At 43.2% G+C, this 27,666-nt stretch overlaps 1 protein-coding gene across 2 annotated transcripts; it reads right to left on the bottom strand.

The window, feature by feature from the left end:
- Positions 1 to 9,901: 9,901 nt before the first annotated feature.
- Positions 9,902 to 27,349, bottom strand: DDX24 (DEAD-box helicase 24). Of its 2 annotated transcripts, XM_086749702.1 has the most exons (9): positions 27,224 to 27,349; positions 26,042 to 26,788; positions 22,665 to 23,042; positions 20,823 to 20,976; positions 19,893 to 20,408; positions 16,045 to 16,120; positions 15,262 to 15,450; positions 12,804 to 12,937; positions 9,902 to 11,067 (listed from the first exon to the last, which is right to left on the bottom strand). In XM_086749702.1, exons 2-9 carry the CDS (start codon positions 26,769 to 26,771, stop codon positions 10,836 to 10,838), a joined length of 2,409 nt encoding a protein of 802 aa, XP_086605828.1. In that variant the 5' UTR covers positions 26,772 to 26,788; positions 27,224 to 27,349; the 3' UTR covers positions 9,902 to 10,835. The 2 variants fall into 2 exon arrangements, with proteins under 2 accessions (XP_086605828.1, XP_086605829.1); XM_086749703.1 differs by lacking the exon at positions 15,262 to 15,450.
- Between the last annotated feature and the right edge of the window lie 317 nt (positions 27,350 to 27,666).

Below are 27,666 nucleotides of genomic sequence, written 5' to 3'. Positions count from 1 at the left end.
CTTCTACAAGCACCAGCAGCACTCGAGCAGACAGGGTTCCAGCTGCTCCAGTTTCTTCGGGGGGGGATCCCTACAGAGGGTAGCAATGTCCCCTCTGGGCCGTGCCTGTGGCCCAGGATGTGCTTGGCAAACAGCCCCACTGCGTGCACCCCAGCTCCCGTGGCCTTACTGCTGCCCCATGCAAGAGCTGTATGCAGCTAGTCCTCATAAATGGAGACCTGGTCACAGCTGCGTGACCATCACAATCAGGAGCCTATAGAGCGTAAATACAAATATGTGAAGCACCTGAGCAAAACTTCCCCAAAAGGGCAACCCACAAGAAGTGTCTGCTGAGGCCTTTTACTGAGAGATGTGTGGAGATTTAAAATATTCTTGTTTCAGGTGGGAGGCACATGGGAAAAACAATCCAGAGCTGCTGTGTCTGGACAGCTTTGGAACAGAAACAGGGGTTTGTTCATCTGACTGACTACAAAACCCCAGTACCTGCTGTCAAGACCCACATCTGTCCGCTTGCTTCACACCAGCATTTTGTCTAGAGCCTTTCCAGCTTCCTTTGCCCTGCCTCGTTAGGGCAGGTTTAAAGGACAACTGCGATCTCACCTTAATCTCCTGACTGAGTACACACAGATCAACATGAGTGCACAAACAAAATGGATGCAAAATGCTGAGGATTTAAGTGCGGGTAAAGCTTAGTCTCTTCTTCATGTTCTTTGTTGCTGACATCAAAGAGTTACAAAAAAACCCTAAGTCTGGGCAAGTAAAAGGGGCAGTGCAAATATCCAGTGATCATCATTTCACCTATGAACGACAAAGGAACATTTACAGATAGATAAACTGGGCCTGTGACAACTCTTGCTGAGGCTAACAGAGCAGAGTGTATGATTACACTGATGGCTCACAATTACTCTGGTCACAGACCCTTATATTCCCCACCCAGGCGCTTTGGCTGCAGAGGCCCAGGTTTGGCCCCCGGGAGAGGGGAGGATGCCCGCGGCTCAGCCCAGCCCAGCCCAGCCGATCCCAGCCCTCCTCCTGCTTTGCAAGTGCGTCCGTGCCATCTAGCGTCTGTTCTGCCTCACTACCGCAATGTCCCACTTGGAGCCAGCAGTCCAGGGTTGTGATAAAGCCATTCTGGAAGGTAATTCGTTGGCTAATTGCTAATAACTTTAGCTGCGTAAAGATATACCTAAGACGGAAGACGCACAAACCCTGTTGCATCCGCGGGCACACAATCACCCAGTCATTAAACATCAGGGAGAGATGAACACAGGTTAATTATTCTTTCTCCCGTCTCCTTTCCTGTTACCTATAAAAAAGAAAGTGCCACAGTTTTGCCCTCTGGGAGCTATGCTATGAAATTCAACGCAGAAGGTGTTCAAAATTCCCTCAATGTCTTTTTAAGTGCTTCAAAGCACTTGGATGTTTCCCCCTGGAGAGATACACACAAAGATCTATTATAAAGTATGTTAGAGTTGTTATTCCAGATGTAAATCAAGCATGAAGTGTCTTAATAATGTGTTTGCCTATTCTCTAATTAGTAAGCCTCTACTTAATCACAGTTTTTGTAAGCCCAATCACAGTTTTTGTAAGCCCCTGTTCAGATGAGTGTGCAAGAGCCAGATGGTCTCTGCTTACCAGAGCCCACAAAACCCGTGCTCAAATATTTGCAGGAGACTGAAGATCTTCAGCACAAGATACTAAAACTACATGTGACCAGAAGAGGGCAAAGCAAAAGAAGACATCTTCAGTGTTGGTGGCTCCTGCTGTAGCAGAGAATTTTATAAAGATCACCTAGATATTTTAATCCCAAAAATCACTGTACTCCACAACTCAGAGGAAGACAAACAAACCTGAACAACCCCAAGTAATTCCCCCAAATCCATAATTTCCAGTTAGTCTGGATTTTACTATAACAGTTCAAGCAAGACACCACATTATTGAATTTGTTTTTCCCAAGTGAATAGAAATAAAAGAGCATTTTATCTGACATTGCATATCTACGTCTTCAGAAGACACAAAAAGGCTTAAGGGTTACGTCTCTTTAAAAGAAAAGTCCTTCCCTGATATTTTCAGAAGATCAGTACACTCTCTGAAATACCGAGACTGCTGTCTTCTGCTGGCCTAGGCAGGCCTCTGATCTGGCCCAGCAAGCTGTCCTTGAGCTCTGCTTAACATCTGCGGAACAGGAGAGTCTTTCATGCCATGTGATGCTTTTAGTAGAGCTAAAAAAGCCACGAGACAGCACAGCTGAGTTGCTGTGATTAGGGAAAGAACAGTTGAACATGTCTTTGAGGATGTAACACGCAGCAGAGGTGAAGATGAGCCCTCCTGCCTGCTGCACCTTCAGGCGATGCTGCGCTTGTTCTCAGTGCAGCCACAAAGGTCGGCTGCTTGGCCAGAAACACTAGCAGCTCTGTCCGGCTTCATTCTGTAGAGAAACAAGTCAGCAACACTCAGTTGCAGAAAACGGGACAAAATGTGGGCAAAGGTAATACTCTGAGAAATTATTGAGACTCGAGGAAACTTTCCTACTGATACTACAACTGAGGCCAGTGGAGCATGATGTAGAGTCATAAAATCATTTAGGTTGGAAAAGACCCTTAACGTCATCAAGTCCAACCATCAACCTAACACTGACATATACACCACTAAACCGTGTCCCCTAAGTGCCACATCTGCACGTCTTTTAGATACCTCCAGGGCTGGTGACTCCATCACTTCCCTGGGCAGCCTGGTTCAACACTTGACAATCCTTTCTGTGAAGAAATTCTTCCTAATATCCAATCTAAACCTCCCCTGGTGCAACTTGAGGCCATTTCTTCTTGTCCTATCACTGGTTACTTTGGAGAAGAGACCAACACCCACCTCACTACAACCTCCTTTCAGGCAGTTGTAGAGAGTGGTAAGGTCTCCCTTCAGCCTCCTCTTCTCCAGACTAAACAATCCCAGTTCCCTCAGCCGCTCCTCATAGGGCTTATCCTCCAGACCATTCACCAGATTTGTTGCCCTTCCTTGGACATGCTCCAGTGTGACAGCTGAAACAAACTCTCCTGTCCCAGCAAAGCCCCTCTTCTCTCTTCTTCTGTCAATATTTTGGTCTGTCCCGAACCTTCTCCCAGTTCTGATCCTCTTCCCCATGGGTGCGGTGGAGGTGTGTGCTGGCAGGGACCAGCAGCCACCAGCGCTGAGGCTGGCTCAGGCACACAGCCGTCACCATCGGGAGGGTGACGGGAGGAGCAGCCAGCATTTCGCTCCGCTCACCAGCAAGATGGCAGGTTTCAGCGTGATAAACAGCTATTGCGTTAATGCTGGATTAACAGGAAGAAAGGCCAAGCTTAGAGCCCCTTAACGTGCTCCTGCGTGCTTGGGAAAAGGGCTGCTGAAGAGGCTCTTTCCAGAGATGAGCTGACAGGCAGGTACAGAGGATTTTGCCTGGAAGACACTGAAGGGAAATGCATCACCCGGACTAGGAATCCCCTAGCTTTAGTGGCTTAAATTCAAACAGCACTGTCCAATTGTGAATATTTTTTTTCTAAATCATACTAACAAGAGACATTTTAATAACTTAGATGTTTGCTCTATTATTCACAGCGTGAACTACCAGGAAAGTAGTTACTATGAGGATTTATAATCTTTTAGGAACTCTGCTTGTCTTCTTGATCACTGCAACCCAACTGCACCTGGCAAGAGTTGCTTTTGGTGCAATAGCTGAATAAATAAATATGGAGAAAGCTGCAAATGTAAAAAGAAGAGAGAGATTTACAGGGATTTATATTCAGCCATTATAAGAATCAACAAGAGACAGAATAACAACTCATGCTCTATTCCTGTAATAATGCCTAGAGAAATAGGGCAGAAAGGCGGGGTGGTAACTACAGCCAGTGGTGAGGGACTTTGACGTGTAAGATGCTGAAGTAGAACTTAGAAGAGAGCAAGGCTCTCCCTTTCATCCTACCATATTTAATTTCCCTCTTGCAAGGAGGAGATAGGATTCCACAAGGAGAATAACCACTGCTCACACAGCAGCATCACCCTGGTTAAGTTTTGTACAAGGGACAAAACAGTATCTCTGTAAGAGACCTCTGCGTGAAACTAAAGCTGGAGTTAATCAACATACCAGTTTATCCCTCAATGTATCCACTGCCGCCATGTGCCGTGCACTTCACAATTCAACAGCAAAGTGAATTTGTTTACTTAAAATTCAGAGCTGGCTGGGGAAAAATGAACTATCAGATTTGCCAAGATGGGTAAAGCCAATGGCTAAAGCGGAGAGATCTGTTTACTTCTCACAACAGCAGCAGCCTTTTGAATTCGAAGGTTTCCTTCCAGAACCTGAGAGAAGTTTTTGAATTATCACGGCATTTTTGCTCAAAAGACACAAAAACACAACGCCTGATATTCACCATTCACTAGACAAAGCCAGAATCTGTTAATGTTTTAATTGGGAAAGATGTCTGTCTGTCCCCCAGACACAATGCAGCCTGCTGAACTCCCAGAGCTTCAAAACAACAAATGATTTGACACCCCAACGGGTTCAGGCTTACGGGGCTTGGACAACCTTTTGCTCGATGCTTGTTAAGCCACCAGCACACAGGAGCCGCTTTGCACCTGGCAGTTCTGGCTGTACTGACAGTATTGGATCCATGACTGATGAGCGCTGTCAGGAATTGGCAAGCACCACTTGTAAAGCTGTCACTCGAATCCGGTTCCCCCCCCAACACTTTAAGGTATGTAATGAAATTTTCTAAATGAGTGTTTACTTTTCACACTAACTCAACTGAAAAGTTATGCTGATAGCTTCAAAACAAAGCAGAGAGGGAGAACATGTAGTTTTAGCAATTGCAAGGTCACAGAATATTCTTTTCTTGAACTCCTTCCTCCCTAACTTCTCCACTTTAGCAAAAGCAGAGCAAAGCACACTTACCAGCCCTGTGTGCACCTGTGCAGTAGTCCTCTGTCGGGGAAACGATGCCATATATTCAAAAGCCTGATTTGCTTTTCAGAGCATATAAAATGGTCATAAATATAAGCATGCTAAGGAGCAGGAATGTTTATTTATGACATTGTTTGCCCAGCAGTGGAACCCACGTCTTACGGCTGTTTGTTCTTGCACCGTGACCCAGCTCTGGGAGGCTGTAATTCATTGAGAACTGAATTCTGTTTTCACGCTCTGTGTATGAGGAACAGTTTAATTAGAATGCAAGAACAACAAAGACAGCTTCTGTTGACATACAGTAAATAAACCTTTCTCAGTCAGACCAATGCCTTACAAGAGGCAGTTTTCCCAGTCTAGGTTTTTGGTTTGTTGTTTTTTTAATTTAAAAAAAAATAATAAGGCATTGCAGTACAATGAAGTATAATGGAAAATGCAAACATTTTCTTCATTGCAAGAAGCAAGCTGTCCCTGGCTATTAGTAAAACCAGACTTTTGTGTACAGAAAAGTGCTGGGATGAATTATGGTACCCTTTTCTAATAAAACAATTCCTGATAAATGTTTCTTAATGTTTATTTTTCTGCTGTTATTGTTCATACATTAAATAGGAGAAAGTAACGTGGAATTTCAACTTGATAAAGCTGTCCTCATTTTTATGCTCGAATTGTCAAGTCTTAATTCCATTTTTCCTTTTTTTTTGCCAATGAACTGACATAATTTTTGTTGTCCTGAGGTGGGAAATATGAAGAAGAAAGAAAAGTCGGTATCAGGCGTCCTGTTTCAAGGCCTGAAGGAAGATGCATTTTTTCCAGCTGAGATTTAGCTGAGACTGAACATTGAGATTTTCTTGTTTCATTCAAAATGTTTGATGACAACATTTTTTTCCTGCTCACATTTATTTCTAATTTGGTAAATGTATACTTCATTTCTTTAATGAATGAGACAAATGAGTCCAGGTGGGGGAGCTAATGACAATACTTCTATATAAATAGATGTAGTTTCATTAGCTAAAAGCCAGGTCACATTGTGTGTATGTGTATACATATACATAATTGAATAATGTACTACAAAACAGACTTTTGAAAACTTTCCTGTTTATACATGTATATACGTGCAAGAGTAAACGTTTTTCCCAGCTGGAACTTAGGAGACTTTGAGAACCTAGGAAAACAAAGAAGAAATATAGTGAGAAATATTTCAGAAAAATTCAACCTTGCACCTTACAGCACTGCTATTATCAATACTCGTACAGAAATCTAATTAGGTTAAACCGCTGTGTTATAGAAGAAATTTGATTAACTATTTTCCTCTCTCTGAACAGTCTGGTTTAGCAGCAGCAGCTTCGCACTAGCAGCTAAAGTAGTTGAAGCCTTAGGCCGCAAGAGCTGACCGAGAGTAAACTTTTTGATAAAACTAATGCTGCTAACACAGAACTAGCTGAATCCAGTAGATGTGAACAGAATGAAGAAAGTAAGGATCAAGGAGACAACCCCACGAGAATGAGGGAACTTCAGAAGAAGGTCACTCCAGTGACAGTGAAAATCAGCAAGAAGTCAAAAGACCACCGACCAGAATTATATGATTGGACTTGGGCATTGCATGATGGGTGGTGTGGGTATAATTGAGGGGCATGATCTGGGGTAGGGGGTCCCTTTCTGGAGGCACCCAGCTCAGGCTATAAGCTGAGAGCTAATAAAAGAGGAATTGGAAGCCTTCACTTGGACTTTACATTAATCAGTGGGATCCCAGGGTTGGACTGTTACAGTGGCTGGCATGTGTCAATCCATCACACCTGTCAGGCTTATACCGGTGCAGGTATTCTCATGAGGAAAGGAAAATAAACTTTACTCCTATAAGAGCATCCACACTACTAATTAGGCTGATATAATTACATCAATAACAAAAGAATATCAGACCTCTAAATAGCCCAGTGGTACCAAAGCCCATGTGTACTTTGCAGTGCCCTTTCTCCTTTTCCAGCCCAGGATTTGGGTCTGTGTTTTGTAACTGCAGCCCTCACCTACAGAAATTTGGCAATTTGTACCATCTAAAGTCGGTTGCTCTGGAAACAGGTTACAATTTCTTCCAGCTTCACAGCAAGAGCTGCTGAACTCCAAGACAAACAAGTGTAGCAGCTCTGTTCACTTGCTTCGCCGGGCCGTGAACTTGCCTCAGGAGCCACAGATTATTTTCCTCTTTCTTATCCATTCTGTGAGGCCAACCCCATGAGGAACTTTTGATTGACTTGAGAAAACACTGAAACCCTTAAGTATCTTTCAGAAAAGGAAGCTGGAATAGGAAATCTCACACAAACCAGAAAAATACCAGACAATATGTGCCTGAGTATCAGAAGGGCGGGGTGGAAGGGATCTATACAGGGTTACAGAACCAGGACCATTTCCTAAAAGAGAGCCCTTCTGCCTCCCTTCTTCTCCCCAGTCCTATGACCTCTGACAACATCCTACTTTTCTGTGAGTACTATTGGATATACTTACACATTGCTGCTTGCTATATTAGCAGCCCATTACTAGTTGCCCAATCTATGGCCTTCTGAGCTGCTTCCTTCCCCAAGCCATTTATCAAACAATCTGGAATCACTCAAGCACCCAAAAGACACCCTGCTAGCACAGGACAAAGCAGTGGGTATTTTAACACCCAAGAAAGCACAGTGTTTCTTACCATATTTTCCTCCTGACATCAGGCAGCATGAGGCGAGGTCATCAGAAGTGTCCTTGTCCTGTCTCCTTTCCCCCTCAGCAACCTAGATACAGAGACTGGCTGCAGTAAGCGTGTGGTACCCAGCCCTTTCTCAGTCACCTCCCCTGTGCCACATGGCAGCCGTGCGCCTGGGCTGCTGGCATATGGCAAGGCAGCGCTCCAGCTTCTGCTTTGCTAACTCACTGTTTTATTAACATAGAGGGGAGGAAAGAAAGAAAAGGCTACAAGAATGTCAGGAATCTTTGCTGTCCAGTATGTGAGATCCTGTCCAAACTATCTCCTCAGCAGATGTCTTAAACTACAGGGACTCTTCCTTCTCTTGTCAGGCGTATGACAGACCAAGAACTTTGCGTTAAGGATGAGGTCAACTGGCCCCACGTAGTCACAAAATAAAAATGAAGGCTCAGAAGCAATTAGGGTTTCAGTTCTACTGTTATGTAGTAGTGGTTGCTCTGTATCGGCTTGGCCCCTACCAACACTTTGCTGAACTCAGGCTTTTATTAATCTACCTGGAAGTTGCTGTGACAGCCTAAATAGACTTAATTAGTCCTTTAATTAATAGATATTTTAGCAGACAGAAGCTGCCACAAAACACAAGATTACTTGTTTGAGGCCTTAGTATAACTGCTGTGCCAGTAGAGTATTACTGAAACCATGGGATACTACATTTCATTAAATCCCAAAACTAAATTGCCCATGTGTGCTTGATGCAAACCTTTTCATGTCTAATTTGCACCGGTAATACACATGCAAATGATCAGAGCTGGAAAAAACATTCTCCTTTACCCTGCTTTCTTCCTGCAGTAATCTAGTTCACATTGGAGGAGGGCAGCTAAGTGGTAATATTTGCCAGTTCCTGTTTAATAACTTGTTTAAACTAGCTAAAGCAAGTATAAGGTTTTTCCTCTAGGTAGAAGACTCAGGGTATCCTGGTAAGATAAGGACAAGGCAAAGCAGACAGCCACAAGAGAGCTTTCAGAGTGCTAGACAAGTACTCTTTTTAAAACACCAAGATATTTTTAGGGTCCAAGCTCTGCTTGAGCTCCTGTGGGGGTGCAGCATCAGCAGATTAAGCATTGAGAGCTCATGCTGAGTACATCAGAAGCTGCAGGAGAAAACCAGTAGCAGAGCATGCCACAGGCAAGCATGAAGAAGGCAAGGAGGGCAGAAGTGTTGTGTTCCATCTTGAGGAGACTTGCAAAGCAGGCTGAGGGCCAGAGAAAGGGGTGGGAGTGTGAGAACTAGCTTCTTAAACACAGGGAAACAGAAGCAGCTGGAAAACTTCACAGCAGTCATGGAGAGGAAATAACAATACTCTCACTGTCCCCCAGTTCAGTTCTCCTCATGATCACATGGAATTAGAAATTGACAAAACTGCCCTGCCTCATGCCGATTTTCAAACAAAGCAGGAGATGCAGAGCTGTTGTGTCAGGATCCAGCCTTGATCTTGCTGATGAATTATAAAGCAGAAATATACCACAAGATGCAGAAAAGGCCCACCTGGTCTCCACTACATTCAGGGTGGCAAAACCAATGCCAATTTCCTTTCCATAACATAAGAATGTGATTAAAATGGCACAGAAAATGAATGAGGGCATGCTTGCCTTTGCTGAGCTCATTTTCCTTACAAGAAGCTTCCTTTAAATTCTTGGTTTTATTTTTCAAATGTCACATTAACTCCAAAGATGTGTCATCTTCTCCTATGGGTGAGGAAACCCCTTCCCATCTCTTCCCGCCAAACCTTCCCCCTCTACTCCAAAGGACGTGAGACAAACAGGCTTGCAAGGAAAGCTTCATACATAATTGGTAAGCTCTGTATGCTTACGATTAAATTGTCAGAGCTCTTCTTCAGTGTTGCAAGGAAGCAAGAGAAAAGCCCTCCAGAGATGGGGGAGTGGGTGTGGGTGGCTTTAATTATTTACATAGGAAAAAGAGTAAAGCCTTTGCTCTTCTCACATAACTGGCAAGTGCCTGGAGGGGGCACTCAACTCCACAAATTTCTTTTTGACTAGCTGAGTAAATTGATGCCTCCTATCATGGCAGCACCACTGGTTCTATACTGTATGAGACACAAAAACTCAGCTCGATCCAGAACTGCCAGGTGGAGGTTCCCTCTGCTCCCACCAATACAGATCCCACTGCTATGTCTTACCTTTTGGGTGCTTTTCCCCTCTCCTTGCCTGCTAAGCAAAAAGGGCATCAGCTATGAGCAATTTAGAAATCTCATGTGATTGAAAACGGACACAGGCTTTGGGTTTTATAGCAGATATAATTTTAAAAAAAAAGAAAAATATATTTTTGACATATATTTTTAAAATAGTTTTTAAACCTATTTGTCCAAGTCAGGTTAAAATCATTTTAAAGCATAATTATCAGGAAGCACTCCTCAAAAGTGACATTTCACAACATCATATTTTCCATTAAAGCAAAGGTCATAGTTCTAACATGTTTTCAAATACAGACTTAGGTCCAAATATTAATTAATAAAACACTGAGTAGCAACACTTATTCTTCAAAAATCTACACAGCTCCCAGGGTCAGTCCTGGCCCATTGCGACGTTCACTGTTTTTGCACATTCTAAAACTTATTAACACAGGACTAAGGAACTTAGACCCCATAGAGAACAGAACAGAGAAATATTATCAGAGGAGAAAGAAAATTGGGAGAGATTTCCATAACTAGAATTGCAGACTTGGTGGTAACACTACCTAGATTTGCTGCCTTTCTCACTGAACTGGCTGCAGTAAAAGCCAAACCTCCCATTACCACCCACTCAGGTTGTACTCAGACTGTACACAGCTCACTTTCCCCTGCCCTTTAAGGACATTAAAATTCAAATCAAGTATTATCATTAGAGTATGCCCACTGTGCATTTTACCCATCTCACAGAAAGGAGTAATAAACAGAACTATTTCAAAACTAATTAACTTCTATTAATACAGACAGTAAGAAAAAATAATTAAGAACGCAAGAAAACAAGATCCAAGATAAGATTCAACAGTAAGTAACCACATGTTAACAGAGCCCTTTAAATCAACATTTTGCTTTGTGCCTGCACAATCTGGGCACAGACAACATCCTCTGATACTACGTGTCTTCTAGCTGAGCTCCTCCATAAGCACTGACAGCCTTGATAAGTATTATCCTTGTTTCCATTGCACTGAGTGATCTTGCTCAGTTATCTAATTTAATTTTATTGATTTCTTCTTCTTGGCTTGTTTTTTGGATACGGTACCCAGAGCTGATTCTGAAATCCCCACTGATGTCTGAGGCAGGAGTAGTTTTCCAGACTGTGTTGGGTACTTGGTTTTCATAAGGACTTTAAAGAGTGGCTGGGACAACATGTGTTTGAGTTGTTTTTTCATCCCCTTCAGCATCCTTTGCTTCTGGCTTTCTTCTTGCTCACTAGCTTTTCTTCCTTGGGGCAGAAATCAAAGATACAGAATGTTACAACAAAAGAACTTGCACTGGCCTCTTTCACCAGGCTTTTGTAGTGCTAGGGGCAGATGCTAATCTCATCTTTCTCTCTCTAACAAGGTCACTCAACTCCCATATAGTCTTCCAGTCATCTGTGACACCTTCAGATCACTCAGGCTGTCCACAAGATAACAAGATCAAGAAGAATCCTGACTACTGACTAACTACACCCCAGGTATCATTCTGCAGAATCATTCAGTTGGCTCTCAACACAGAAAAGACTCAGGAACAAAAAGAAAGGGGGCCCAGAAGATACAGTATTAATCCAGGGCTTCTAGCTCAGGCAGAAGCTTCTTCTGCTTATTTCATTACTTTATATATGCCTTATTTCAGCACCTATAAAACAGGAAGCCACTTCCTCCTTATATCTATATATATATATAAAAAAAAAAAGATAGAAGAAAAAAGGGCATAGAAAAGACTGGAATACCTAATATGGTGAGAGGCCTGAACTGGGGAGAATAAATGAAATCAAGGTTGCTGTAATGTACATTGAAAGGGCGTTAGTAAATCCTTTGTAACAGTGTAAGAGGCATTTCATTTACGGGAGGAATGACCGAGATTTTAATTGGTCTCCAACAAGCTACAGAAGAATCGGAGACGGAATACATTTTAAAGCATGAATCTGGCAAGATTCTGTGTGGCAATTACAAAGTGCTTCACTTGAGAGCCACAACTTGGACTGGATGTGCTGTTTTGAAACTCATTTCAAAGCACAGCATACTCAGATTATGTCAAAACAAGACAGCAGAGTGCTAATTATCTGAGAGCGCTCCTGAACAGTTTGGACAGAGACGATTAGTACTTGCTTGCAAAGTGGCTGAGAACAAGCTAGTCAAGCCGTGAAGAAAGAAAAAAATTAATCTGAACATGCTTCAAAATTGAGGTATCTGCATATTTAGCCACTAACAGGTTAGAGACAGCTTAAGCTGAACCGACCCAGGCAGCACCTCAAAGAACTGGTAGGAAATCATACCTTCAGCTCCTAAAATTTGAACACAATGTGGCATTTTACAGCGCATCTAAGCAGTGCCAAGCTTCATGGCATTGAACTAGCCGGCACCTGTAGTTACACAGCCCTATGCATTCTCTCAGACACAGCCTCTAGAACATTATTTTTAAAAATATAAGAAATTATTTACTTCTAACACACCACCAAAAACCTCAGCAACTTAAATATAAGTATTGGCCATTTAGCCCACAGAACTCAGGCCACTGAAGGCCCACGTAATTTTTGGTGTTTACTAGTGTTTTCTGGGTGTTCCCACACAGAGCTGTCAGGCTTTTGCCCTGCTGCCTGACTACAGGGGCAGGGAGAGACAAGCAGAAGTGCAGAAACAGCTTTTTCTTTGACGCAGAGGGGACAAGACTCAAGCAGGACATACTGGGCTGTTAGATTAACCTACAACACTTGCCAGAAGCTAAACAGTTCTTGTCCTATAACAGGTGGACTTGCCTGCGACTTGCCAGAATTGTCACACCTCCCTCCCTCTACTCCCTATCTACTGCACAATCATCCTGAAAACACCAGCAACGCCATGTACTAATAATGACATTCCTTTCCTTCCCCTTGTGCTTTACAGGTTTTAAGAATCCCTTTGCTGTGGTGGGGCTTCTTCTGGACATCAGTGCTATGGAACCGACTGAGCATACCCATAAACAAGCATTTCTACTTGCCCATAAGCATGTCATCATCAAGATCAATCTCAAGAGCGTCTGCTGCTTGCTGGAGCCAGGAGTTGTGTTGCTTTGCCCGACTGTTGAAAAATTCTGCCTTCTCAATCTGCCGTGCCAAATTCACCCGCTCCTGCAACAAAAGTAAATTTTGGACATTATGACCAGGTTTAAATGTGGTGCACTTCAGCAGAATCAGTGTTTGAGAGCATGCATTACAATGCAACTGAGGGGCAGAGACACTTTTGTTCCCTCCTGCTGTCCCAGCAGATGCCCCACGTAATAAACACAAATCACCATTTACTAAAGTGTTTTCCTTCCTCAGATCCATGACAGAATCTGACTTCTAAACCATCTCAACTACTAAACATGCCTGAATGTTAACTCCTCATTTTTTTAAATGAATCATTACAAACACTTCAGAGATGTCAAGAACAAATCATGATTCAGATACCAAGCCTTTCCAAGTTACATATTTACATAGTACAGCTGGATCTTAAAGTTACTAGTCTCAGCAATAAGGGGCAGTCGCTAGCTTCATTCCATTCTGAAGAAGTAAGGTCCTGCAGGCCATAGGGAGGGAGTTACTCATGTTTTCAGAAATGCACCTGGATCTTGTCTAGGCAGAGGACAAAATGTGCTGTCCTTCTTCCCAGCTGTACACAGGTGGAACAAAGATATCCAGCAAACCTATCCTGACCAGCTGGGCCAAGCTGTCTTAAATAACTAATTCATTATGGAAAAAATCTGCACTGACAGTAAATAATAATAAATTCAGCATCAAGTTCTGCTGTTTGGAATGTGCCTGCACTTGCACAACACATACTCTGTGCAGGACACACTGACTGTCCCAACTGAATAGTCTGGTGCTACACAGTAACAGCACCAGTCAGAACTGCCAGGACAATTAAGAGACAGAGAGAGAGGAAATTAAATGTGTAGTTCACTGATAAAACAAGTCAGTCACTTCTTAGGCCATAACAAGAATTTTTAAATAATTTTTCCATCTTTGTAAAACTTGAGTCCTCTTTTGGTCTCCCCTCTACACTGGTTCACCAATTCTATTCCTCTCAAGTGTGAAATCCCTTCACACTTTTCCTGAAATTGAATGAAGGCATGCAGAACCAGGGAAGGAGTGTGCCAAAAGGACAGACATAAAAAACCAGTAGCACTGTTAGTTTCAACTACAATGGCTTTGTGATTAAGCCCAGGGCAAAGACACCATTTTCTGAGGAGAGAAGCACTATTATGGATAAGTGTGGAAACAATATTTATATGCCCATTAATTGACAGAGCATGATAAGAGCCAAGCACTATTCATCAAGAAACACAGAAGGGAACCCTGAAGAAACACTCTAAAAACAACAGTAACCAGAAACATTTGGCAGTGGAGGGAGGAGGGGCAGGGAGATGGGGTGGGGGGGAGGTCAAAATTCTCTTTGTTACTACCAAGAGAAGAAAAATGTGGAAGCATCTTTGATTTTCTTCCTCTTTCAGAAAACTGCATCTCCTGAAAGATTCATGCTAAATACCCCATTTGCAGCAAGCCTAGGCTTTGAAACTTGCTGACATTACTCCCAAGGTGGGGATATCGCTATTGCTGCTGGGGTGGACCCTGGGCTCAATCCAAGCAAACAGGACAGGCACGAACCAGAATACCGTAAGGAAGGCATCTTTTGCATTATCTGACTGCTTGCATTTTTCTCCTATGCTCAATGACTATGTAATATTCAGACACTCCAGTTCCAGCTAGATTACTTTCAAATGCAATATTTAAATATGTCCCATTTGTACATGGCTGGTATCACCCAAACTGTTAAGAGAATGCTGAGACACTAAGTAGCCTCTTGTTCAAGAAGTAGACAATCTGTGATGACTAGATGCTTTCCATAATATATTGTTTTGTAAATTCTAACCATTGTCTATCTTGTAAGTTCGTGAATGACTGAATTCTCCTTAAAATGGGCAATAACCTAGAAAAAGAAAACATATCAGGTTTGACAGAGTTCAAAACCAACTGCAGCATCACAGTACACAAACAGAAAAGGAGACAACTCACTGCATCAACTGAGATGAGGCAAATGAAGACCACTGAAGATCCCTGGACCTGCTACTGTTCTCTAGTGTGTTCCTAACACAAGCGGCTTTAAAGAACAGACTTCACAAAGCCATTCAAGCTCCCCAGCAGAAAACCATACTCACTTCCCTGCACTGCTTTTGGGAATCTAGTCAGCTCTACATGACAACATGCAAGAAAAAACGTAAGTGGGGGCCAGTTATTGAAGAGAAATCACACAGTTTGCTTCAAAAAAAGATGAAGTGTGATTAACTTCATTTTCAAATTCAGGTCCTGAACAGTAAATTTCATCTGAAATCTGGAAAGAACGTGATGGCCAATGCAATAATATAAGCAAGCAAGCAACTACTCAGGCTGCAAAGAGATTGTTGTTTCTTTACCTTGATAGAAGTCATGTACTTGGTTTCAACTGGGAAAAACGGCAGCTCTTCACTCTTCTCCAATGTTTTATAGATTTTCCTAAAATTGATCAGGTCATTAGGGCCTATCAGCAATAGGCTAAGACCTTCATTGGTAGCTCGGGCTGTTCTGCCACTTCTGTGTACGTACAACTCAGAAGTACGAGGGACCTGCAAATATTCAGAAAAACCATGAAGCTGGCCATGAAAAGCTAGCAGCAGTCTGTCCTGCTTTGGCCAAGAGGCTGCCACAGAATATTGTTTTTTACATACACATGGTACATTGCATGTAACACAGCTAAAGGTAAAGTAAAAGATGATGTCTGGAGACACTCTGTTCTTTGGTCCAGTAGTCTTCCTTGCATAATCTTTTCTGAGACTTTTCTTAACTTCTGACCCTCTGCCACTTAATTTGCAAAGCAGGAAAAATTGTATGTATCCTCAGAGAAGAGGTATAGGGCTGAGTCATATGTCAACTTTAAATATCGAAGTTAAGCAAAAAGCAAGGAGAATCTGTTATGTCATTTCTCATATATAATCATACATTGACGAAGTGCTACCTACCACAGTCAGTCACTGCAGCAATGAGATCCTTATGTACAAAGCAGTAAGGACAGCTAAATGAATAATGATTAGATCTCTATACTCAGGACTATACTCTACACAAGACCGAGAATCACAGCTTTACAGTGTTCATGGCTTGGATCAGCAAAAGCTTATTTCAAAACCAAAACAGTAAAAGCAAAAATATTAAAAATATTTAACCTGGTAGTGGATGACATGCTGCACGTTGGGAATATCAAGACCACGAGCTGCAACATCTGTTGTCAGGAGGACACAGCTGAGAAAGCAATAACATTTAATGAACATAAAATTGAAGAGTAAACTATCTGCCAAGGAACATAAAATACAGCGACCTAGGATTCTACCACAGCAATTTAAGGAACAGATTTGTACTATATCATCTGCTGAAAATACACTACTTGTTTGCCCTTACAGAAAACGACAGCCAATACTACACGAGAGGCAGTCTTGAAACAGCAATTCTTAAAAGTAAAAGAAAAAAATGCAAATGTTACCTTCAGCAGGTCTATTCTGTTTCCAATAAAGAAATTCACTACCTTGCTGGATCCTATGCATTTATTCTCTCCCACTTCACAGGAATGCTAGCACAAATTGCTGTTCAAAGACCTAATCCAGCCACTTGGAAGGCGGGTATGCTCCCCTTCATTACATTTTTCAGTGCTCTGCCCAGGCTGGGTTTAAAAATACTTTGAGCTTGATATGACGATAATCATTTACAACAGAGCTGATCTTTTGGCAGGACAGACAGGTTATTACAATTTTCACCAGTTGAGAAAAATCACATTAATAACATTATTATAGATTTAATTAATAGCTTTTTGATGCTGAAATATCTTCTACCAAGTTGCACTCAAATAAATTCTCCTCAGTAAAAGCTAGAAATACAAGGGGAGGGATTCTGTTCTGCCAATTAGTATTTCTCCTTATCCCTAGAAACAAAGAACTACTCAAAAAAGTCACTCTTCTATATAAAGAGTCTACTATAGAGATGAAAGTCTCTCTAGGATATGGAACAATTGGTTTTAAAAAAAAATTCCCAGCAACTGAAACAAGTTACTTGTAGGTAATGGGAATTTATTAAGATTTTACGGCATCTGACTGCATACTCTATTGTAACAAGGTTCAAAGCAGAAATAAACAGAAAAGTCCACGGCTTGCAGTCTGCAGAAGGCTCTGATAGACGGTCTCAAATTTCTTCTTGCCTTGAAAATCTGCAGTCTCTGAAAACGCCTCGTCTGGTCTCAGCCAATGCTATCGATATTACATTTTGCCAAGAAATACTGCAGATCTATCAAGGCAATTCAGCCTCTGTTCTCCCTTAGTCTATTACCAAGGTACAAATTCCCATGCAATCAGACAGCACGCAGCACTTCACAGCAAGACTAAACTGTGAGGCTTCCAGATTATGGAACTACTGAGACCACCAACCTCCTCCCAAAGGCCATCCCAAATCCAGCAGGAAACAATAATTCTTAAAATCAGACATGAGTGGCGTTCTTCAGGGGCCGGTATTTGGACCAGCGCCGTTTAACCGTCGGCGGCGACATGGATAGTGGGATTGAATGCACTCTCAGCAAGTTTGCAGACAACACGAAGCTGAGAAGTGCGGTTCACATGCCCGAGACGGGATGCCATCCAGAGGGACCTGGACATGCTGGAGAGGTGGGTCTGTGCAAACCTCATGAAGTTCAGTAAGGCCAAGTGCAAGGTCCTGCACCTGGGTCAGGGCAATCCCAGGCACAAATACAGGCTGGGCGGAGAATGGATGGAGAGCAGCCCTGAGGAGAAGGACTTGGGAGCACTGGCGGATGAGAAGCTCATCATGAGCTGACACTGTGCTCTTGTGGCCCAGAAAGCCAACCACATCCTGGGCTGCATGAGAAGAAGCATGGCCAGCAGGTCGAGGGAGGTGATTCTTCCCCTCTACTCTGCCCTGCTGAGACCCCACCTGGAGTACTGTGTCCAGTTCTGGAGCCCCCAGCATAAGAAGGACATGGACCAGTTGGAGAGGGTCCAGAGGAGGGCCACGAAGATGGTAAGAGGGCTGGAGCACCTTTCCTATGAGGACAGGCTGAGAGAGTTGGGGCTGTTCAGCCTGGAGAAGAGAAGGCTCCAGGGAGACGTGATAGCGGTCTTCCAGTACCTCAAGGGGGCCTACAAGATGGGGAGAGGCTGTTCAGTAGGGCCTGTTGTGATAGGACGAGGGGCAATGGTTTTAAAACAGAGGGAGGTAGATTTAGATTGGATAGTAGGAAAAAATTTTTTTACAATGCGAGTTGTAGAACACTGGAGCAGGTTGCCCAGAGAGGTGGTGGATGCCCCATCCCTGGAAATGTTCAAGGCCAGGCTGGATGAGGCTCTGAGCAACCTGATCTAGTCGGGGATGCCTCTGCTCCTTGCAGGGGGATTGGACTAGATGACCTTTGAAGGTCCCTTCCAACTCTAACCATTCTATGATTCTATGATACTCTGCTCTGGTGAGATCCCACCTGGAGTACTGCATCCAGTTCTGGGCCCCCCTACATAAGAAGGACATGGATCTGTTGGAGAGGGTCCAGAGGAGGGCCACAAAGAGGATAAAAGGGCTGAAGCACCTTTTCTATGAGCACAGGCTGAGAGAGTTGGGGCTGTTCAGTCTGGAGATGAGAAGGCTCTGAGGAGACCTTATTGCAGCCTTCCAGTACCTAAAGGGGGCTTATAAGCCAGAGAGGGACTTTTGACAAGGGCACGTAGTGACTAGACAAGGGGTAATGGCTTTAAAGTGAAAGAGGGTAGATTTAGATTAGGTACTGAAAGATGTTGCCCAAAAAAGTTGTGGATGCCCCATCCCTGAAGTGTCCAAGGCCAGTCTGGATGCACCTTTTAGCAACCTGGTCTACTGGAAGGTGTCCCTGTCCAGGGCAGGGAGGTTAGAACTAGATGATCTTTAAAGTCCCTTCCAACCCAAACATTCTATGAAAATGGCAGGCCTAAGTAAACCTGACTGCCACTGCTTCTCAAAGGCAAAACAGCCCCTTGCATTGCTCTAGGATACCTTGACCCTCAGGAAGCTAATTCATCTAACTAAACCCACAAAACTCTAACCCAGCAAAAAGTGGTTAGCTTTCTGATGGCTTAATGAGATGAAACAACTTACAGAAGGATCAAGTGAGCTGCAGAGCCAGAGCACAAGTGCAGAGTGGTGTGCTGGACGGTTATAAAAGTGTATGGCTGAAAACAGGGCAAGTGACACCTCCTTCAATAGCAATGAGTTGCCAGACCACAGGATAACTCAGGCTCCAAGGGACCTCAGAAGGTCTCTAGTCCAACCTCCTCCTCAAAGCAGGATGAACTATAAGGGCAGACCAGGTTGCTCAGGGCTTTATTCAATTGAGCCTTGGAAACCTCCAAGAACGAGTAGCCTGTTCCAATGCCTGACTGTCCTCACAGAGAAAAGGCTCTTTCTTTTATCCAGCCCAAACCTCTCATTTCAACTTGCACCTACTATCCCTCATCCTCCTACCACACACCACTGTGAAGAGCCTGGCTCCATCTTCTTCATAACCTTCTTTTAAGATATCTGAGGTCTGCCATTAGGTTCCCACAAAGTCTTTCCCAGGCAATACAAACCCCATGCCCTCAGCCTCTCCCCTTGCAAAGCAAATGCTTCATGACCATCTTGGTGGCCTTCCACTGAACTCATTCCAGTTCATCACCTCAACTACCCAGTAAAACCTCATCCTTAATGGGAGGCTCACATCCCCAGCTAACTCGCTCAGCCTGCTCCTGCTCTAACAGAGCTGCTTCCTCTCCCCAGTACACAGAATCATAGAATGGTTTGGCTTGGAAGGGACCTTTAAAGGTCATCTAGTCCAACCCCCCTGCAAGGAGCAGGGACATCTTCAACCAGATCAGATTGCTCACAGCCCCGTCCAACCTGGCCTTGAATGTTTCCAGGGATGGGACATCTACCACCTCTCCGGGCAACCTGTTCCATCATTTTACACGAGTTCTCTTTTTCTCTACTAGGAAGTAGAAAATCAACTCACCTTTCTCGCTCAGCAAACCTTTCCAGGTTTTTCAGCCTTTGCTTTTGGTGCATGTTGGCATGCAAAGGAAGAGGATCGCAATTTAAGATTGTAAGGAGAGAACTGAGGCGTTTTACACAGTCTATGCTGTTTGCAAAGACCATGCTTCTTCCTGGATATTGGAGAAGAAAGTAATAGAGATAATAATCCTTCTCATCTGTATTACAGTGGATTCTGGTTTCTGTCAGAGTCTCAACAGTAGCCTCTTTCCTTGTTAAGTCTATCACTTTGGGTTTGCCCTTTATTCCTACTTTTTCCATTAACAATTCTAGTTTGGTCTTCTTGTCCATCTTTTTAGCATTCTTTTTCTGTAAAACTCTTGTGGGAGTCTGATGGACTAAAGTCAAAGTGGCAGAAAAAACAAAAGTCTGTCGTTTAGGGTTATACTGTGAATCATTTAAGACTTCCAGCAACTGAGACAGCTCTAAGAAGTGACCTTTCTCAACCATTCGGTCTGCTTCATCAATCACAAGGCATCTGTCAAATAGAAAACACACAGTAAGAATACACTTGTGCAGAGAAACACAGATCTGACACACTTCAACAAAATAACTTTTCCTGCTAAACACCTAAGGGAAGTTCTGCATGTAAAACACAACAGAACATCAGGTATTCTGGGGTAGCTACAGTAGCCTTCCACATTTCTTATTGAAAATACCAGGTTTCTAAAGGAAAAATGAGGTTTTTGCTACTAGGTTTAATTGTCATTTCCTTCCATACATATAAGCACTGTACATTTCAATAAAATAATCTGGCAAAGAAATAAGTGATCTTACATAGTCTAAACTATTTAATCAGTTAGTAAACATAAACCGTATGTTTATGTACATATTTTAGTACATGGTGACACCCAGTTCAGTATCCAGCAGTTAGTCTAAAAGGCACCATTACCTGAGCTGCCGAAGATTTGAAAGATGTGGATGTCTCTCTTTAATTAACTCCCACAGACGGCCTGGGGTTGCAATTACAATTTCTGGCTTTTGATTCAGTACACGTTCTTGCTTCTGTGCAGCCATGCCTCCAACTAGAATTGCAGTCTTAATGCCTAGAACATATAAATGAGTTTTTTTCTCACTAATTTATCAGTGAATGCCTTTACATACATCCACTCAAAGAAATATTTTTAAAAGCCTATACTGCAACTTTCAGCAAACTTCAAGGGTTTTATATAACACTGAAGACACAGCAATGCCCTCAATTTTACAGAAAAATCCTCATTATAACTAGACATCAAAAATAAAGTAGTCTTTCTTTTAGTGCACCTGTCTTCCAATAGCAGGAAGAATCATGTATGTCCTCCATAGCTGTTAGCTTTGTTTACCCGTAGTTCAGAATCTCATGTTTTGCCAATTATACCTGCATGAACAAGCATGTTCCTGTTATGAATAACCAGCAGGCCTCTCCAAGAATAAGACTGAGAAATGCTTGTCTTGCTAGTAACCGCTCATTTGCTATGGAATAATCTTAACAAGAATGCTCTCTCTCAATTAATGATTCCCTGGACTGCACAGTAGCGCAGAGACCCTAAGTTAGCTTCAAGCAATTGCTCAGGTACTAAAAGGAGTTTAGCTTTGGAAGCACAGACTCCACACATGGCTTATTTCACCCTACTTCTTCAAAGAATACACTGGCGCATTACAAACTCAATGCTACTGTGCAAGATTCCTCCAGCATCCAAGCTACCACAGATCTCTCTTCCCTACTACTTGTAGGACTCCATGCTTCCAGTTGGAGATTTTTTCAAAGTGAGTTTGGGACAATAAAAAAAGCTGACAGCAAAACATATTTTCTCTCCTGCTGCACCAACTATTCATCATTTGGGCAGCAGATTTTTACACACAAATCGGACTGCTCCTATCAGAACTGCACTGACATAAATTGATTATTTCAAGCTAGGAGTTAAAAATAGCCTTGTAATCAGCTGTAGACTGATGAGCACAGCAGGAGACTTATAGACACCAAAAGGAAGATGTGCTTAAAAGCAGTTCACTGCACTACATATCCTCTTCAATAAATAAACAATTACTACTATTGGAGAAGTGGTAAGTTGTTTCCCAGTTCTCCCCATCTTTAACAGTTTCACATCCTCACTCATTTACTCCGCAGATGCGCTGACCCCTGGTTTGGAAGAGAAAGGACCAAAGTTGAATTGCTTTCATCAGGCATGTAACCCAGCAATATGCTGTAGCCTGAGTGCTGTAGGAGGTAAGTCAGACAATCCAGTAATGCCTTCTACCCGTAAAATTTGTGGCCATAATTTCTTTTTTTTATACTGAGCAACATAATATATACAGATATATCTATATCTATTATCTATATAAATGGATATACCTGTCAAAGAAGGAAATTATGAGATATTCATATTTAAAAATTATAAATATATAAAATGAAATTACTTTTTATATATAACCTACATTATCCAAAACCAGAACAAAGTTAGCTGTGCCTGGGTATCTAGTACTGATTCTCTGTTGCTAAAGCACAACTCAATAGCTGTCTGAAGGAAGAAACATTTTAAAGCAAAATGTCCCACATTAACTGTTCACTTCCACATGCATCTCACTGAAGAATCTTAATGCATTTCTCAAATATCAGTGAGTACGAACCCTAACTCTTCAAAAGCCACCCCAATTTTATGATGTGGAAGAAACTGCAGCACACATTCTGGCTCAACACCAATGCCAAGATGCAAACACAGTGTAATCTGGGACATGGCCCGTGGGGTCTACATACCTGTAAACTTTGCAACTGCATCAATGTGATGTTTTACTTGTACAGCTAATTCTCTCGTGGGAGTAAGGACCAGTCCTAAAAGAGGTCTCTTTTTATGGGAGCCAACAGTATGTATCTCGTCACCAGAATCAAATTCAAAATTTTCCAGCACCTTCACACAGCCTGTTGTGAAAGATGCATTATCTTCATCTCCGCTATCTTCAACCTGCTGATGGGTTAGTTTTTCTGCTTCATCCTCATTTTCCCATCTTGTTTCATCATGATGCTGATGGGAGTCTTTAGAAACACTGCCATTTCTGGATGTTGAGCTATTTGATTTTTGCCACTGCAGCACAGAGTGAATCATTGGAATTGCAAATGCAAGCGTTTTGCCGCTTCCTGAAAAACAAACAAGAATAACAGCACATACTGGCAAGTCATTTATTTGAAAAGATGAGAAAAGCAACAGCCAATCACACATTGTTCCTAAAACATACAGTTGTAACAGACACAAACTCTTGATCTTTAGAAGACCAGAAACTTGCAGCAATAGCACATTTTCTCCTGTTCCCTTTATAAATCTCCTTGAGGTCACCAGTAGTGTACTTCCTGAGGAACAGGTATTTTCCCAGTCTCTAGCAGGTCAGGCAGATTCATTTGTTCTGAAGGTGGTTTTTAAAAGCTGCAGTTGCAGCCAAGATATTTTTAAAGAACTGTATGCCCGTAAGGAGAATACCATGCCCTAATTGACAGTTCTGATCAATGTTCTCCAAATAAAGGAATCGCAAATGAGGCCAAGGACAAACTGCAATGTACTTGAAGGATTCACTTCCATCTTTAATTTACAGTACTGTGTTTACAACTTTCTAAGACACTGTATTTTGACATACTCCAGCATCTAATTTCCTGATCTATCACCAGCGCACATTTTTATAATCGAAACTCTTAAATCTGATTTAAAACAGATAATCCACTTTAGAGACAAGGGGGCAGTCAAATACAAAAATGCTCCCCTAACCTTTATTTCAAGGGTTCACTGTACCAAAAAGATGTTAGGAGAAGCCAGGCAGCACATCCACCCCAGTTAAGGTTCTCATAAACATCTGTTCATTGATCACAAAAGCAGCATCCAGAGTGCAACACTATTACACCATTTCTGTAACAGGCCACTGCTGGGAAGCAGTCCTCTGGAAATCTCATCTCAATTCCTTGAGCACCGTTTGTCCATATCACAAACCCATAATGATTTGCCACATTCAGCAACACAGAATTTTGCCTATTTAGGGAGAACCTTAATATTAGTCAATTAACAGCTAAGCCCAGTATCATTATCCTGACCAAAACTGCTGCAAAGTCTCCTTATATCCACTTGCCAACCTTTCTGCATGTCTGGGAGGTTTCTTCTGACTTCTGCACTTGAAGCAGAAAATGTTTCTCATTTGCATATGCAGAGCTCTGATTCTTTAAGATTCTGTATTACAAGAACATCTGTTTTTAAGGTGAAGAACACTGCTGATCTCAAATTAAATGTAATGCAGTTTGGCTGGTCCAAGTGTCAGTACTGCACCCAGCTAGATTATGGCTGTAATAATCAAGACTATTCTGCAGGCATTAGATTCATTGGCAAATTAAACAAATCATCACCTCACAAGGTACGTTATCTTCCCAACACACAAATAACATACCATAGCCAGCCCTGCAAAACCAGGAGAAAAGTATATCTTGGTACTCACAGATACTACAGCTCAAGCTAATTCATATTTTTTAAAACAGTTTTAGATTGTAAGATTTTGCAGAGATAAAATTTGGTTCCTTACACAAAAAGTTCACTAGTTCTACACGTAATGAACAGAACTGGTTAGAGCCACTGGAAAAACAACAAGCCTTGACATTTCCTGCATCTGACTTCTACAGGGATCTACTGCCAAATCAAAATCTCGCCATTCTCCCCTATGTTCCTACCAACAAGGGAAGATGAAAAATTGTTTCACCTGTCACCTTCCTCTCCCAGGGCCAATGCTAAGGGAAATTGTAGGATGTGGAAAAAAGTTTCAGCCTCTCCCAGCTGCAGCACTATCCTAACAGATAATTGTCCACATCTTGTTTCAAGTTTCTACAGGAACACCAATGACTCACTGGGCTCTCTGGGGAGAACGTGGCTTTCTCTCAAAGAAAATAAATGAGTAAACTACAGTCCTGCTACCTCAGGGCTATACAAAAATAGGCAGCAACAACACAACCTGCCACCAATCATGCTCTCCATTCTGCAGCTAGAGAGGGAGTTGCTTTCCAGCACTGCCAAAATGGCACTTTCTTGCAGCACAAAAACACTATTTAGATTTTCAATTCCTTTTTCAAAAACACTCCCCGCGGGGCTTTCTAATCTTATTAAAGCTAATAGCACCAGCCTAGCTTCTAATTAAAATAAAAATGCAAGTGACTTCGTATCTTATTAGTTACTATACCTCCGTGCTTGAGAGCAGTAAATGGCTTTACAAGACAAGCAGTGAGATAAGGCAACTGGAACAGATGAAAAGAATGCAAAGGGAGCCTTTAAACCAAGGCAGCTTCCAATTGTGCTTCCTATTTTTATTTTTTATGGAGGAAAAAAAAATGTTGCACTGCTAAAGAAGACAAAACTTCAAAGGCATAAACAGCAAAAAAAAGTCAGAGGGAAGGTAATGCTCTGAGACTTCACAGCATTAAGTAAAAAAGAAGCTATATCAAATTCCACAAAGGCTAGCAATGCTCAAAGGCATGAGCTGATCACAAGCTGGACAAGAGACAGTACCCCTCCGGTTATCAATTCAATACTCACTTCAAGCACAGGCAGTAAGAAGGGCTAGTGTCAACGTACAGACCAAGCACACAGACAGGGCACAGAGTGGGGCTGTTTTGCTCTGATAAAGGCCTAGGCCGTATTCACAACGCCTAACACTGTGGCTAGTACTTTTTTATCGCTCCAAGTCAGTACTGAATCCTCTTCAGAGAAACCTAGTTCTCTGCTTTGCCTTGGACACAGGGACATCCACAGAAGCTAAGCTGTCGGAACATGACTCTGTTTCAGTAATTCTGCCCTTTGCAATCTATTGCCTTACAGTTCTCAAAATAGGAAACAATTTGAGAAAGAACAGAAAAAGAGACTTCTGTCAAAAGCGTAACAACTCATTGAGACCTCAAAGTTTTGCACACTGTACTTTTAAGATGCAAGGTCATGTGTTTGCAAGTTACAAAGTTCTAATAAATTACAATAAATCATTACTAATATATTGGATATGCAGAAGCTACAAGCTTTTCTACATATAAATGCTTGTGCTACACATAAAAACTTGTAACAATAAGCTGCATTTAAAGAAGGGAAGCTCACAGCATATACAGCCAGTTTAACAGATTTGTACCTGTTTCTGCAGCACCAAGAACATCCATATTATCCCGGATAGCGGAAGGCAAGGCTAAGGCTTGAATAGGAGTTGGAGCACTGAATCCCAGATAGCTCAAGGCCCGCAGCACTGGTTCAGGTACAAACAGGTTTTTCCATGCAGACACATCAGCTCTGCGATCAGCTGAGGCAGATAAAACACCTGTTGTCCAGTTTTTAACTTTTTTAGAAGTAGGTACTGATGGAAGAGCTTCCAGAGCTTGAGAAGCCTTAGTTTTAGCTACCTTCTTTTTCTTCTTCTTTGGAGCATCTTCTGTGCTTGAAGTGCTCTCAACCACATGTCCACGGTCCTCACAATTTGCGACCTCAATTATTTCATTACATTTTGCCTTTTTCTCAACCAGCGCATCAATTTCTGCTGCATTAGAATTGTCACTTTTATCTGGTTTGCTTCTCAAATCTTTGTTTTTCTTTTTCTTTTTGGGAGGGACAACAGGTTCTTCCTCCACCTCGCTGCCTTCTTCTGAAACACTCTCAGCCTTTCTCTTCTTCTCTTTTACTTTCCCCACTTTGGATGAACTTACTAGTTTGTAGTCTGTAAGTTCCTCCAAGCATACTATATTTTGAAACTCCTCATCAGCAAACAGATTGGGGTCGATTTGCACAGTTTTCCATTTTCCTGTTACTTCAATGCCTTTTTGTTTCAATTTAAAGGAAGGCTTAAATCTCCTTCCTTTTTTGGTCTTCATTTTTACCTAAAAATAAACTAGGAGGTAAGAAAGCAGGGCATCAGATCACCAGAATGAGGATTACACTGACGATATTCAAGCACACGGGAACGCAAGCCGTGATTCTTTACCCTGAGGAGAAATTATACAAACGGCCTTGAATGTAACTACAGCAGGCCAGGCCTACAGCCTCGCTCCTGGAACAGCTCCGAGAATAAAACTGAAATCGCCGGAATAAATCCCCGCGAAGCGCTCCCGCTCCCGCCCCCGCCTGCCCCGAGTACCACCGCCCAACGACCGGCACGGCACGGCACGGCCCGGCACGGCCCGACCCCCGCTGCCGCACACGGGAGCTCCGGGTACCTGCCGGGACCCGCGGGTAGCCCAAGGCACCCCGCTGGCCTGCCGCTCCGGGGCGAGGGCCTCCCCCGGGCCTCCCCCGGGCCTCCCGCCGGCCTCCCCCCGGCGCTTACCGCGCTCTGCAGCCCCGGGACGGGCGAGGCCCCAGCAGCCGCTAATGCTACCGCGCGCCGCGTGCGCTCGCGGGTGCCGCCATTACTGAGTGGCGTCACTGCCCCGCGCCCGCCAGCGCGTTTCCAGGCGGCGGTGCCGGGGCGGTGGGAGGAGGCGGCGTGCGCATGCGCCCCCGCGGTGGCGGGGCGGAGGGTCCTGGTGTGAGGCCGGTGGCGGCCTGGGGGGGGGGGGCTGCCTTGGCCCTTGTTCTCGGTTCCCCGGTCTCCACTCCTGCGCGTACCGGTGCTCGGCCCTGCGGGAGAGGGTTCTGAGGTGCCCTTTCTTCGTGGGGCGGGCGAGCTGGCAGCCCGCTGGCCCGGCTTGCCCCTCGCCGAGGCAGCTGGCGGGGGGTGTGCGGCTGGCGGGGCCCTGCGGGGAGGTGCGGTGTCGCCGGTGGCGTCTG

The sequence above is a fragment of the Chlamydotis macqueenii genome, chromosome 5 (assembly GCF_036417535.1).
Source record: "Chlamydotis macqueenii isolate bChlMac1 chromosome 5, bChlMac1.mat, whole genome shotgun sequence".
NCBI classification, from domain to species: domain Eukaryota; kingdom Metazoa; phylum Chordata; class Aves; order Otidiformes; family Otididae; genus Chlamydotis; species Chlamydotis macqueenii.
Note: the sequence above shows the minus strand (reverse complement) of the source record. Positions and strands in the feature narration are given on the sequence as shown.